Source organism: Pyrus communis, chromosome 4 (assembly GCF_963583255.1).
Source record: "Pyrus communis chromosome 4, drPyrComm1.1, whole genome shotgun sequence".
NCBI lineage: Eukaryota > Viridiplantae > Streptophyta > Magnoliopsida > Rosales > Rosaceae > Pyrus > Pyrus communis.
Genome location: NC_084806.1, coordinates 12837569 through 12851992, shown reverse-complemented (window position 1 = coordinate 12851992; position 14424 = coordinate 12837569). Strand labels below are relative to the sequence as shown.

Genomic DNA, 14424 nt, shown 5'->3' with positions numbered 1-14424 from the left:
ATTTTTGGAAGATGATCTTTTAAAGTTGGCAGGTTAGGCTCCTCAAGTTAAGCTCCTCAAGTTAACGTGGCCGAGCCTACAGGAAAGGTGTACAGTTTACATGTGCAACTTGGGTAGTTGGCAGTTGGGGTTTGGATCCTCGGGAGTAATTATGTCAAAATTTCGTTCAGGATTTACGAAATCATTATTATACATTGTATTTTTTATTGTAAAGTTTCCAAAGTGTCGGAATTTTACATTCTTTCAACAAATTCTTCCTCCTTATATTGGGGGCATGTTAACTTATATGGTATGGCGAAATGAATGAACAAGCGATTAGAAAGAATAGGGAAGTGAAGGATTCGGTAACAGTAAAACAATACCTCTTTATGTTAATGAGATACTTTCGGTTTTCAGGTATCTCATACTCAAAATTAATAAGACCTATATAATTAATACATTTTCGAAGTGTTAGTAAAAACAGCATTGTGAATGATACTTATTCATTTTCATTCCGTACACGCTGGGTTGAATTTAGTTTTAGTTTTTTGTTTTTGGCTTTTCTTATGCTTGATCAGTTGATTGGCAGATGGAATGAAAGTTTCAAACCCTTGGAAATTTCAAATTGGATAAAGGAAGCGGACTGCGGACCGTTGGAACTTGGAACTGCACTATTAAAGAAGCCATGCTACTAATAGCTATAGCAATCCTCCGTGGCCTTACCGACCACCTAATTTTGTTAGCGTCTACCGTCCAAATTCCAAACTCAAACCTCACGCTAGGATTTGGTGGAACTCAAATGATGGTGATATTTAAATGCATCCATCCGTACGCTACTAAAGCTTAGTGCAATGCTTCCATTTAAACACAAATAGGAGAAATATTCAACGTGGAATATGAGGTACTTATTTATAAAGGTCTCGTGTTATAACGCATATATACCGATTACAAATTATTATGTAAGCGCGATAATGTTTCATATATAATTTTGTGTGTCCTACATGTTATTTGTGAGCTCGATAAACATATCGCATTGTGTAAAAAAAAAAATATGCATACACCAACTAAAATCTAGTGGGTAATCTTTTATATAGAAAGCGAGAGCCCTAATTTGGGGTCATGCATGCTGACAAAATTTTGGGATCACGCGGCTTCAACAAAAAACAAATAGGACCAAAATGCGCCTCAGCTAAAAAAAATCCAAAACCAATCCAAAACAATATATCAAATCAAGCAAGGGTAATTTGGTAATTTGATCATTATAAAATATAATATAAATATAAGTGGGAAGAGAGAAAAGAATAAACAAATGACAAAGTTGATGGTGCTCACGTAATGGGAGAAGAAAAATATAATAAATAAGAAAAATCATGAATGCTGTGTTCAAAACATCTTAAGAGGTGAGTAGTGCTAGTGATAAAAAAAGAAAATAACGAAATAAAAAAATATTGAAGCAATTCACGCATATAAATACATTTAAAATGTATAAATCGTTCTTATCTACACTAAGAGAAGAGAGTGGGCTTAGCCTTACAATGTGCTAGCAATCAATTGTTTATTAAATATTATTTTTCTAATTTTAATGTAAATTCAATAAAATGTAGATGAGAATTGAAATACTGCTTTTATTAATATGGATTCAAATGTTTTGATTAGTTAAAAGATCGTTTTTATTAAATATATTTATATTCGTTAATATTTTATTATTCATTTCCATCTACATTAATAAATACATTTAAAACATATAAATCGCGCTTAGCACGTCATAATTAAAAAAAAAACCTTATGGAGGCTAGTGTGTTTTATGCCATTGTAAATGTAAAGTTCTTAACTTTTTAAAACCCCAAAGAACACTTAAGCCCATCATTTTTTTTTTCCCTTTAACCGTGTAGAAATGATCAAATGTCCTTGTAAATACAAATTTGGTTTGGTGATTTTTATAGGGCGCCAAACTTTAACATGACAAAATGAAATATTCTTTTTTTTTTTTAATAAAAATAACTATAATTAAACCCAACTGAATTATTAACTAGTTAGTGATACTTTTCTTCTCAATATCTCATATTCGAATTCTGTCACCCTATTAACAAAAACAAGTTGGTTGAATCGTATTGTAATTTTGTTTATGTTCGCTTCAACCTTTATAGTTCAAAAATGATCAAATTGACTCATGACTTTTTTAACTCATTTAACAAATATTTTATTATTGAAATTATTTATACTACTAATGGTCAATAACACTCAAATTAGTGTAACCAATTAGTAAGTTAATACAACACTAATCCATCAATGCATAACTAATTCTCATAAGATGAATTGTTCTATTTTAAGTCCACTAAAAAAAAAAAATTCATGTGAAAGTCCATCCAAATTAAAAAAAAAAAAAAAAAAAAAAAAAAACCCCCTCAATAAAGACTTAAAATATGACCCTTTTTTTTTTTTTTTAACAAACAATATTATCTATACTAAAGAAAGGAGGATAGACTTAGCCTCACAATGAGCTGACAATAATGTGGTTCAAATTCGCCTTTGGTGAGAATCGAACTTAAGACCACTCACTTACAAGTAAAGAGGAAATACCACTAGATTGTAGTACTAAGTGGCACGACCGAATTGGTATTAGTTATGCTATTTGTGGTCTATGTTTCACGTGAATTTTCCCTTGTTTAAGTTGCAGAAGTGGACATAACTATGTTAGCTAGAGTGGACACAGTACTTGATTTTTTTTTTCTTATAATTTAATTAGTTTAAAGCATAACATCAATTGTATAAAAGAATGCACATGCATAAGTTGGGCCCCTTGGGTATCTTGTAAAAATATTAAGCTCAATGTCCATCTGTACACTAGGGCCTTCGGCCTTACCATGTGCATACACTAGTTTTTAGGGTTGGCAATGTTTTGAGCCGCCGAGAGAAAAAAATGGAACACTGGTTTACTGGGTTGACGCTGATTTGAGGTCACAACCAAAACGATCAGACACAGAACCTCCAATACAGGTACAGAAACACGTACTCCTTAGACTTGAGTTACAAGCTACTTTTTTTTTTAATACATTGATATTTTTATACTTAGGAAAAGCGGAGTTCAGCTAAGCCACATAATGGGTAACCTAATTGGATATCGAATTCACCATCCACGAAATTCGAATCTAAGACATCTTACTTCTAAGTGAAGCGGAATACCATCAGACTGTAGTACTGAATGGCGAGTTACAAGCTACTTGAACAAGGGAAACCACCAAACTAGTAAATTTAGCACATAGGTAGAGTTACAGTGCTTTTGTAAAATGATACAACATTGGTGTCGAAACACACCAAAATTTTTTTTTTACACGCAACCAAGAGAGGGAACTGTGCAGTCCATTCCCCTTGGTATCCCTGAAATTTAAGAGCAACAAACAGGGGTCTTACAGTCAGGCCAATCCGGATGGGCGTGAAGGCATGAAAGAGAGCAACTGGAGTGGAACTTGTGGGCACAGCCGTGATCCATGGCCTGCTTTTTTTGCCTCAAAATCTTCCAAGCAAATATCACAAACTTCTCTTACTCCTTTCTTTTGATTTCCAATTCTGCTGAGACTCAGAGAGAAGAAGCCCCATGACCTTCCCAATAGTTTTGAATTTGAATTTGAACCCACTGCAGCACCTTTTCTACTACTTGATCATTTGGTAACATGAACAGTAAAAGAAGTGGTGAATTACTAATTACGCAGAGAAGAAAAAAGGGAAATAATTTTCGTATGCTCATTCTCTCATTTTGGAAGGAGGTTTCTCTACCCTCCTAATCTCTCTACCCTTCCATGCACCCCTATCTGAACGGTCATCGTTAAACCACGTTAACATCTTATATATATATATATATATATATATATATATTTTTTTTTTTTTTATAGATATAATAAAAGAAAAAGTAATGTGTGAGAGGAGAGAATGGAAGAGAATGAGAATAGAAGAGTAGAAAATCCTCCTCCCTCATTTTGTGCACGCCCCCTTTTTATTTTGTTTTTTTTTTTATATTTCCTTTTAGTTATATATTCTAAAGTTCAAAAATAAACATGAGTGGTGACTTAGTACTACGGTTTATTAGTATTCTTCTTCACTTATAAGTGAGAGGTCTTAAGTCCGATTCTTGCAAAGGGCAAAAGAACCACATTATTATGGTAAACACATTATAAATTTGCAAGCTTAGCCCACTTCCCACTCTCTTAATGTAGATGCTATCGTTTGTTAAAAAAAAAAAAAAACATGAATGTATAGCAAGAGCTTGGTTTATATCTTTTTCTTTTTTATTTGTATCTCAAAGGGATCATACCTAAAGCATGTGTTTTTATTTTTTATGTTTTATCATTTGCTCTTATTATGCATTTAAAATGACTTTGACTATGTAACAATTGTATCTTTCTCCTTTTTTTGGTCAAAATTGTATCTTTCTCCTAAATTATTCATTTTCAATTCAGTTGTTATGCTACTTGTTCATGAGTATTAATTCATTTAATTGTTTGGATTCAAAATGACAGTTTTGGACCGAGAATAATTATGGGCTCGGCCAAGTGTATGGAATTGGGGTATTTTGGAATATACCCAAGGAAGGCCCAGCTAAGTGGGATTTGGCCAAATCTTATCTGGATATGGGAGTCAGCTGAGGCATAATGGAACAAGGAGTCCTTAGATACTAGTTATACTTTGAATCAGGAAGATGCCAAGAATCAAGGGTTGAATTTGGAGAATAAGAGGGCTGGGTTCATAGTTCTACATGGATTAGGACTGGCCAAAGCCCATTCAAACCTGATCAAAGAATTATAGTCTGAGTGAAACTCTACTTTGGCCATGTGGGAATGATTACTATAAATAGAGAGGGGGTGCATCATTCAAAGGCCCTTCCAAATCAACACACAAATATGCCTTGTGCAAATTGTCACTCTACGCGAAACCTCTCAAATATCTTGAGATTTTTTTATTTTACCCTTATGCCAACACATCTTCAATTTGGATAAACAACACTGTGGTGGTAATCGGCAACATCTTCAGTTTGGATAAACAGCACTGGAGCCGTAGAATTAGCCGACCGATGAGCACCTTCAATTTGGATAAACAACACTGCTTTGAGACTGACTGGATATTTATCCAAGTCTCGGTCAGCGAGGATTCCCTAAGTCCTTGTTGGAAGATGTCATATTATTAGCCTTATTGGTAAAGTAAAGTGTTACCAGGTTACTTAGCATTTAGCACATTGAAAGCCGAATTTGATATTGAACTTCACAGAATCTAGCATCATTGTCTTCAGGCTCTAGAACTCGAAGGCCGAGATGTGTTCCTTTCTCGACCGTAGTTGCAAGATTTAGAAGTCATCAGCGAGCTCCACGCCACAACAACATTATGAAATTGGTACCAGGTGGAATAACCTGCAATTTAAAATATGTGCATGTGCTTGTCTGACTAGTCAGCAACACTCATCAACTAAGCTCAGATATGTTAGTTTACTCGTAAAGGAAGAAAACTTAAAGTTCAGTTTACTAAAAGATTCCTAGTTAACTAAGGTCCAGTTTAGTGTACATTTTAATACTGACAAGCTTAGTTGCAAGGACTTATCTATTTGTGGATAATGAAGAGCATATATCACAACCAAAAAGAAGATAAGTAAACTAGTAAAGTAATAAGTGTTAATCTTAGTATTATTATCCATGTATGACCTTGAAGATTTGTCTGTTGAGAGGTGCATTGCATGTTTCTAATTCAAGTCCTTAGTTTCTATTACTCTTTCTTTGAAGCATAGATATTGAAGCTATTTCTTCATTCATTGTGGTTTGTCTTGTTAGCTGTAGTTTATTGGTGCTAAGGTTATGATTGTCTTCTATGATCTTTTTTACTTTTGAGTGGTGTCCTAATTGGTTGTATACTTTGATTTGAGCTCGTGCATAAAACTGTTTTTAAATGGACAATTTTCTCTTCTGTCAAGTCACTAGTTCTCATTAGAAAAGTGAAAAATATTGAGGGTATTTTTGTCAGTGATCTTTATGTTTTTAACTTCCTCATCCTAACCGATTCATATCTCTTCTACGGTTTAGATCTCTTCACAGTATCCTAGGCATTTATCTTTTCTAACATCTCTAGGGTTTCACTTTCACCTCCGCTGCTAGTATACACCCTTCTGAGTTGCTCACTTGTCACTATGACATAAAAGCCTACCACAGTCAAGCCTATTAGGACCCCACTGTTCCTTTGTCCAAAGGTCAAGCCTACAAGTCATGTCTTAAATAGTGGAAATCTAATTCTTAATGCTGCCAAAAGTTTTGCATGCTATGATCTCTTTCTGATGTGCTTTTTAGATATTTGATTCTTCACTCCATACTTTTAAAAGGGGTCTCAAACTATTTCTTATTCTCTTCATGGCTTATGGTTTAACTGTTATTTATTGGTGCAATGATTACAACTGTTATCATGTTCTCTATCTTTTTATGTGTTTGCACAAATATGTTTGAGTACATTGCTTTATGCTTTTGCACAAAACCGTTTGTAATTGGACATCTTCCTTTTTTGCTGAGTCATTGTCCCTCGTAAAAAAAAGTGAAATCTTTTAAGGTTTTCACTGTTGGTGCTTGTTTCAAACCGTGCTCTTGGCTTCTGGGGGAGTTTTTTTTATATTTAGAGCAACATTTCTGGGAGAGTTCAATTATACCACATGCATCCTTTGTGGGGAGTTGGTTCACTTACCTATGCTTAATTGTTACTACACTTTGCTTGGGTGTACTTATATGATGTATTAATCATTGTTATCCATTGTGCTTTTGCTATCCTTGCATTGTGTATTTGCTGCAAATTTGGGCATTTCCGATCTGGTGCTGCCACTTAGTCTGTAGACTTCTAGGTTTATGAAGGAGTTTATGTCTAGGAGAGTGTTAATTATGGAGGTGTTCAAATTTTTATAGGTAAACTTGACCTATTTTGGCTTTGTTGTTTTTGAATATTTCTTCTGTTGAACTTTGTTTGTGCTAATCTCGAGTTAGTTTGGGTTGGGTGACTATCTCTGATGACAAGTTCTATTCTTTGGAGTTATGTAATTTTGGTTCTCTCATGCGTTTCAACTTGAAAGTCATTGGGGTATTGCTTATGGAGGAGTGAGTAGTTGAGAGTTAGTATCGTAAGAGAGCACTAATCTTGGGCGAGTTCAATATCTATTACGTTACTTTTTGAATAGTTGTGTTTTATTTGTATTTGAAACTCTCCTTTTGTTGTACTTTGTTGTGCTACTCTTGGTTTCGTTGTTGTTGATTTTCCTAAACCAATAGGTGCTTTGAACTGATTACATTGACATGCTCTTGTGCTATTATTATTTTCGTACTGAGAATTGTACCTTATGCTTAAACTCCATTGTTATTGGCTCTTATATACTTCATTTGTGGTTGGATATTTCATTGTTGAGCTTACTTGACATATCCATTTATTGTGTTTAATGAAACTGGCATATCATTCATTTAACATCCTTTGTCTTTGCCATGACAAAATGGGTGAGAAAAATACAAATTTGAAAATTTGTGTTGTGTTGCAATTATGTACAATATGCTAAACAATTTACTTCCTTACAATTGCTTTAACCATGATAACTTTTCACTTGTTCTTTGTCAAGAGTTCTTCTTTGCAGGATTCGTCCTTTGTGTTCTCTTGAGTGAGATTGAGTGAATTTAGTTATAGAGTTTGGGTTATTTTGTCAAGGAAAGCCAAAGGGGTGATTGTGAGGTTTAGATTTATTGTTTGGCTTCTCTTGTCAAATGTTATAAATTGTATCACACATGCTCTAGTTAGTTTTAGGGTTCAAATATTATGGGATCATGCTACTGGAAATATCATTTTAAGAGCTTAACTTCTCTCATCAAAGATTTGTTCATTCATATGCATTTCATGCCATTATTTCCAGTTCATTATGTCTAGTGGTTATGTCTAGTCAAAACTTCTCACTACTTTCACACGAGCTGGGCACACACTTTAAGACAACACACATAGGCTTTCTGACAGCCTTTTCTCGAAAATGGATTTTCAACCTTAAATCTTTCCAGGTTGATTTTGCACCTGAAACATGGCTTTTATGGTCCTTTTTTGTCTGAACATCAAGCCCTCTTTAAAAGCTAATATAGGGTTCATTTGTTTTTGGGGTTTGAGATTGGAAATTTTTGAAAGCTTTATTCTTCATCTCCATCTCAGATCTCTTAAGAGCATCAAGCATATTTTATGGGTAGTGTTCTTCATTGAATATTTCTAAACCTATCTTTGAATTTGCTTGCTTAAATTCGTTTCATATGCTCATTTGTTTTTGCTAGGAGTTTTACTTTTTTAGAAAAGAGTTGATTATAGTTTTGAGCTACCTCTTGTGTTCTTACTTGAAAACCCAATCCACAAAATCACACACATGCACTAAATACCCACATCATTGCATATTAGGGTAGCATTGTTTTTATGATTTTGATTTCTGTTTTAGGTTAAGTTTTTCCAAGTTTCAAATCTGTGAACTGACCTGTTTTTGGATTCTCGTCAGTTTCATTTTTCAAGTGTTTGATTGGTGAAACTGACTAGACATCGAATCCAGATTTGCATATCATTGCCATATCATCATATGCATAGTTTGTGTGTTGGTCTCGGTGCCACAAAGTGAAGAGTTCAGGAAGAGCTACCATCTTATGATGACTGGAAACAACACTATATCGGTGCCACAAGGTGAAAAGCTTAGGAGGAGCTGCCATTTCATGAAGACCGAAGGAATCCATCTCGTGTAAGACAAGGTTGCACAAAGGTAAAGCTACTTTGTAGATAGGGATCTAGGAATTGAACTTGCGTGGTCTTTGTATGAACCTTGATTATACTAGCCGATTGGACTCAGTGGAGAGTCCCTGATTTTTTAACTTAGAGGTGGGTTTTTCTAGGAAAAAAAACTTCTTGTGTTCAATATTATACATAGCATTCTTTGTGATCAAATATTCATTGCTAGAGATAAACGTTGTAGGATTTGCTAATATTGACATGTTGTTAACCAAGTAAACATAACTCAAGAATCAAGGCTAAAACATAACTGAAGATCACACTGTCTTGTTTTTGCTTTATAAGTTTGGTTGGTTTATATGTTTGTGGGCACCTAATAATCTGTACTCAATTGGCTAGTAAGTTTGACTAGTCAATACAGTTGATTTCAAATTTTACCCTGCATATTATGAGCATTGAACTAAATTGTTGTTGACTAGACTAACTTGTAGTGAACTAAGTTTGATTCATAGATTTGCGTTTGTTTAACTAATAAAAATTTGTACTTAGTTGACTGATGAGCTTGACTGGTCAATCCAGCATGTTTTAATTCATAATTGCTTTGTCATTGTTGTTTGCATAATGAATTGATATGTAAATGTGTTTAAGTTTATGGATTATTGTCGTGAAACTAATTTGGGTAGACGCTGATTAGTTGAACATATTGGTCAGTTAGGTTTTGCTCATGAAACTGCACTTTTTATCACTTACTAACTTATAAATAGTTGACTAGCTCATTTGACTAGTTTACTGTGCAAACTCAAAATTTTATTTTCAAGAGATTCCGCCTAATACCCGATTTCAGTTGGTAAGTACAAAATTTATGTCCCCTCAACTCTGTCAAAGTTAATAGCAAACATAATAATAATATTGAGAACATTTTTCTCTCACGTTACGTGACAATTGTTTTGTCAAATTAACAATGGGTCATGACTCATAACAAGTGGCACAATAAAAAAAAATGAAGAAAATAATTGTTATTGGAACTCCAAAATTTAATTGTGTACTCCCTATAAGTTTTTTTTTTTTTTTTTTTTTTTTTAAGCTCTCTAGAAGATTTACTTGGGGCTGTTCACTTTCACTTGGCCCATCCTTGCAGCATGGTCATATAGTTCAACATAGTGGTATAGGCATTATGAGGCCTGTGTAAGAGCACAACAGGTCTTTTCTAGAACTGTATAGAGACCAATAAAGAGCATTTTCCCTGGGCCAGATGAACAAAAAAGGAACTCTCTCTACCATTCCTAGTGACCAACCCTTGAAGTCATACAGAGATCGGGGAAGAGGTTGGTCTAGAAGCTTCATCTCCGACTTGTGCCTTCCCACGAATTAACAAATTAGGTAGTAGGATCCTTTGGGGTCAAGTGCTAAGAAGTAAGTTAATTAGCTTCTAAACAGTATTGCGCTCAACCCCAATGGTTAGCTGCATTTGTATGGATTGTCTGCGTGTGGCTAAAGACCAATTGGTGACCACAATTTCGTACATGCAACAATTTTGTTTTGGTTCACATGACATGTGGCTTCAAATAAAGAAACCCTAATAATCACACTTGTCTCTTCCTCCCGGACCCCTTTGAGGCCTTCACTATCCAGAATATATTAACCCTTCCCACACACACTCTCTCACAAATCTTAGACCATACAATCACTAGTGGATCCACTCATGAATCGGGACCATTCAAAAGTTTGAAGAAGCGCTTGTTAGGATTGGACCATCCAACGGTTTAGGTAGGTGATGGAAGAAGGAAGACCACTATGGCTGTAGATGATGTGCAACAAAAGTTTTGAACCAAAAAAAAAAAAAAAAAATCTAATTGCATATGAAAATGAACAAACAAAAGACCAACATGGCTCTATTGTTCTTGGACTTTGGCTCCAACGAAGAAGAAAGAGAAAATAACTTTCTTTCTCCATTTCACACGTAACCAACTCCCCATTTTCTTCTTCTTTTTTAATTTTGTCTAATGAGGTTGTGTCAATTAGCATTTTAATTAATATAAGATGATGTATTACTCAACCAATACTTTTTATACTATATGTTTGACACTGTCATTTCCTTTAAATTCACTATAAATTCATAAGACATCTGAAAAATATTTCGTAAGGTACTACGAAATCGTAATCACTTGAATTGTCATCTCATACTATCAAATTCACTAAAATACAAGTTTACACACCTGTTTGTTTAATCTATGATATATAAAAATTTACTTAAATTCGCCTAGGACCGTCTAGGCATATAGGCGCTAGGCATAAGTCTACCATTTGATTAGCGCCTAGCATACCCTGACTAGGACCACCCGATGTAAGAATTCTAGATCCGTCATTACCTACAATCTCAGTATTATATATATCAAGCATAAAGTCTATAGGACGCATACTTGGTGGGTGGTTTTGGAATCAAAATATAACCTTCTCACAATCACAGATTCATAGCTCAGCTCTTCACTTTCACTTGGGATGGACCAAAAGAATAGAAAACCGTACCAAAAACTCTAACAGCTGGGATTTTGCACGAGCACGTGATAAAACCAGAACCCCCTTAACTCACAACACTATTACGTGGAACCCACACCCCGCATATGGCCCTATCAAATGTATTTATAAAAATCAGATACCCAATCATGAACCTCCAACACACCGCCCCCCCCCCTCCTCCTCCTCCTCCTCCTCCTCCTCCTCCTCCTAAAACAACACACCACTAAATATATACGAGTGCCTAATGATACGGAAATCTAATAATATCTACGGTGATATCAAAATCAGAATTACCTCAAGGGAAAAAAAAAGGGTTACTAGCTTATAATATATCTGAAATGAAAGGCAAGGAATCTCCGCCAATAGTATATGTTCCATGAGATTGACTGCTACTAGCCTATTGGGCAGCTTAATCCCCAACCTGTTAGAGGAGATTAGCAATTAACTGGTGTCTTCTAACTACACTGTTGAAAGCTACATATCAAAGAAGAGGTCTATCTCATCTGCCTATAATTTCTCATTTGTTGCTTTCTTCTTTCTACGTTGTTGGTCAATCAATGGCAGCTTAGAAAAACAACGAGAGCTAACAGAGATGGGAAAGACAGGCAAATGGCTTAAAAGCATCCTGACAGGGAAGAAAGACAAGGAAAAAAACCTCACAAATCAGAATTCTTCAGTTGCAAGTCATGAAAATCTCACCACTCCAATTTCCAATTCTTCAGAGATAATGCCGAAAGAGAAGAAGAGATGGAGTTTCAGAAGATCATCAGCCGCCGCAGCAGCAGCAGCTGCTCCAAAGGACTCCAATTGTGTAGATGCAGTGCCGGCCACACCACCACCTGTACACATGAGCACATTGGGGTCTGAGAATTATGAGCAGAAAAAGCATGCCATGGCTATGGCGGCAGCTACAGCAGCGGTTGCTGATGCGGCTGTGGCTGCTGCACAAGCCGCAGCTGCTGTGCTGCAGCTAACGGCAGCTGCCAACGAGAAGGCGGGTGCAAGTGAAGAAGCAGCTGCAATAAAGATTCAATCCGTCTTCCGTTCATATTTGGTATGCAACTCTTGATTCCCTATTGATGTTGAGAATTTAAATTCCATCCGGCGGATTCTAGGACTCTGCTTTTATTTCCAATTGATTTTGCGTTGGATACTCTGACTCTTTTTAGGTAATGTAAATGATCAAATGTCGAGAAAATGAAATGAGTACTATTGCATTGGATTTGTTACAGGCAAGAAAAGCACTGTGTGCGTTGAAAGGACTAGTGAAGTTGCAGGCATTGGTGAGGGGTCACCTGGTGAGAAAACAGGCCAAAGCTACTCTAAGGTACATGCAGGCATTGGTGACCGCTCAGGCTCGAGCTCGAGCTCAGAGGATCCGGATGGCCGAAGACAAAAATACTGTCAATCCTAGACATTCCACCCCCAGAAGATCTTTACAGGAAAACCGGTCCGGGCATACGTATAACGTAAGTTCAATGATCCAGCTCATGCTCTTTGTTTTGTCTTGTTGATTTTATTGTTTCATGATACAAGCGACAGAATCAGAACCGCAAGTGCATGGGTAAACGCTCTTAACCAACTGAGTTTAGTTTCGAATTTCAGTGTTGTTTCTCTTATTGCATAAATTTCTCATTAGACTAATTTTTTGAAATGTCGTTATTTATTAATGTAGGAAATGGACAGAGGAATTGAAGAGAACATTAAGACTGTGGAGATGGATCTTGGTGAATCAAAAGGAATTTTGAAGAGCAGAAACAGCAGCTATTCAAATCACTCGCAAACAGAGAGAACAGAACAACATAGATTTTCAACTCACTATGCACCAAATCAAGCATACTCAAACCAAGAAACCTACCAGCAGGCCTCTCGGGCTCCATCAACATTGACTCATAGAAGCCCGGGAGCCTGCAGTGCACATTTTGAGGACTACTCTTTTGGAACAGCTCAAAGCAGCCCTCAGTGCTATTCTGCCATGTCCAAAATTGATCCCTCAAAAGCTCCCTTCGCCTTCCCTAGGCCGGATTATGGAGAGCCCTTGTCCTATGACTACCCTTGGTTCCCAAACTACATGGCCAACACACAATCTTCAAAGGCGAAAGCCCGATCACAGAGTGCACCGAAGCAAAGTCCTATTGATACAGTTGAGGGGCCGCCAAGCCGGCAGCGGAGGGCGTCAATGGAGGGAAGGAAAATCCCAAGGGCTGTGAGGATGCAGAGGTCATCTTCTCATGTGAGTTCAACTGCTCAGGGTTATCAGTACCCTTCGTATATCAAGCTTGATAGGTCCACAGTTTCACTCAAAGAAAGTGAGTGTGGCTCCGGCAGTACAGTGCTCACAAACACCGATTACTGCAGATCTCTTGTTGCATATGATGTGAGTATTGCTCAACCTAAAATCAAAGTATTTGATAAAACTTCAAATCTAATATCTGATCAGGTTTAAACACTTTTTGGGTTTTGCAGGCACATAGAAATAGGTACTAACAACTCATCCATTCCAATAATTATGCTTGGCCCAAAGCATAAGACTATGCATAGTGTAATTAGAAGAATGCAAACTCCAACATGGAATGGACAAATACAGTGAAGAACTTCCTCTAGGTGGTGCAATGACCTCTTTTTATTTATTATTTTCTTTTAACTTCTTTCGGTTTGTGCGTCATTGTAACGAGAAAATCTTGTGTGTCCATCGGATATACACCTGGTGACAAAGCAGAATATTTCTGTCGTAAGATTGTGTGATTTATTTTGTTCCTTCCTTGTGTAGTGTCCCATTTTGCATTTGATGTTTGTAGACATTTTGGTTAAATGTGTTGGTGAGTTTATATGTTCAACTAAACTTATGAGCAGAACAATGTATTTGATTGAATCTGTCTATATAGAAATTCAGAACGCATATTCCTAGATTAATGTCTAATCTATGGCAACAAGAAAAATCAGAAGATAGGATGTTAAGAACTAAACTCTCATCCTTCAACAACTCATAAATAAACACTTTACACTCAAATTTTGAAATTAAAAAAGAAAATTAAAAATCAATCAGTGATTTGATTAACATAGAAAAATTCACAGTTCAATTAAAACACTAAATTCGGTCGCACCGCTTATAACAATTAAATAACTAAACGATTTTTTATTTGATTAATTTTTAATAAATAAACTTTACAGTTACCTTAAAAT

At 35.8% G+C, this 14424-nt stretch overlaps 1 protein-coding gene across 1 annotated transcript; it reads left to right on the top strand.

Moving 5' to 3' along the window:
* Positions 1-11778: 11778 nt before the first annotated feature.
* LOC137732402 (protein IQ-DOMAIN 19-like) lies at positions 11779-14148 on the top strand. The gene is made up of 4 exons (XM_068471711.1): positions 11779-12295; positions 12474-12710; positions 12917-13618; positions 13708-14148. The coding sequence occupies exons 1-4, from the start codon at positions 11834-11836 to the stop codon at positions 13726-13728; spliced, it is 1422 nt and encodes a 473-aa protein (XP_068327812.1). The 5' UTR covers positions 11779-11833; the 3' UTR covers positions 13729-14148.
* Positions 14149-14424: the final 276 nt, after the last annotated feature.

Bases quoted from the DNA above. Each gene is read 5' to 3' on its own strand.
- LOC137732402 (XM_068471711.1), top strand. From the start codon at position 11,834: ATGGGAAAGACAGGCAAATGGCTTAAAAGCATCCTGACAGGGAAGAAA. The intron at 12,711-12,916 runs GTAAGTTCAATG...TTATTAATGTAG, and splicing joins GGTCCGGGCATACGTATAAC to GAAATGGACAGAGGAATTGA. The intron at 13,619-13,707 runs GTGAGTATTGCT...TGGGTTTTGCAG, and splicing joins GATCTCTTGTTGCATATGAT to GCACATAGAAATAGGTACTA.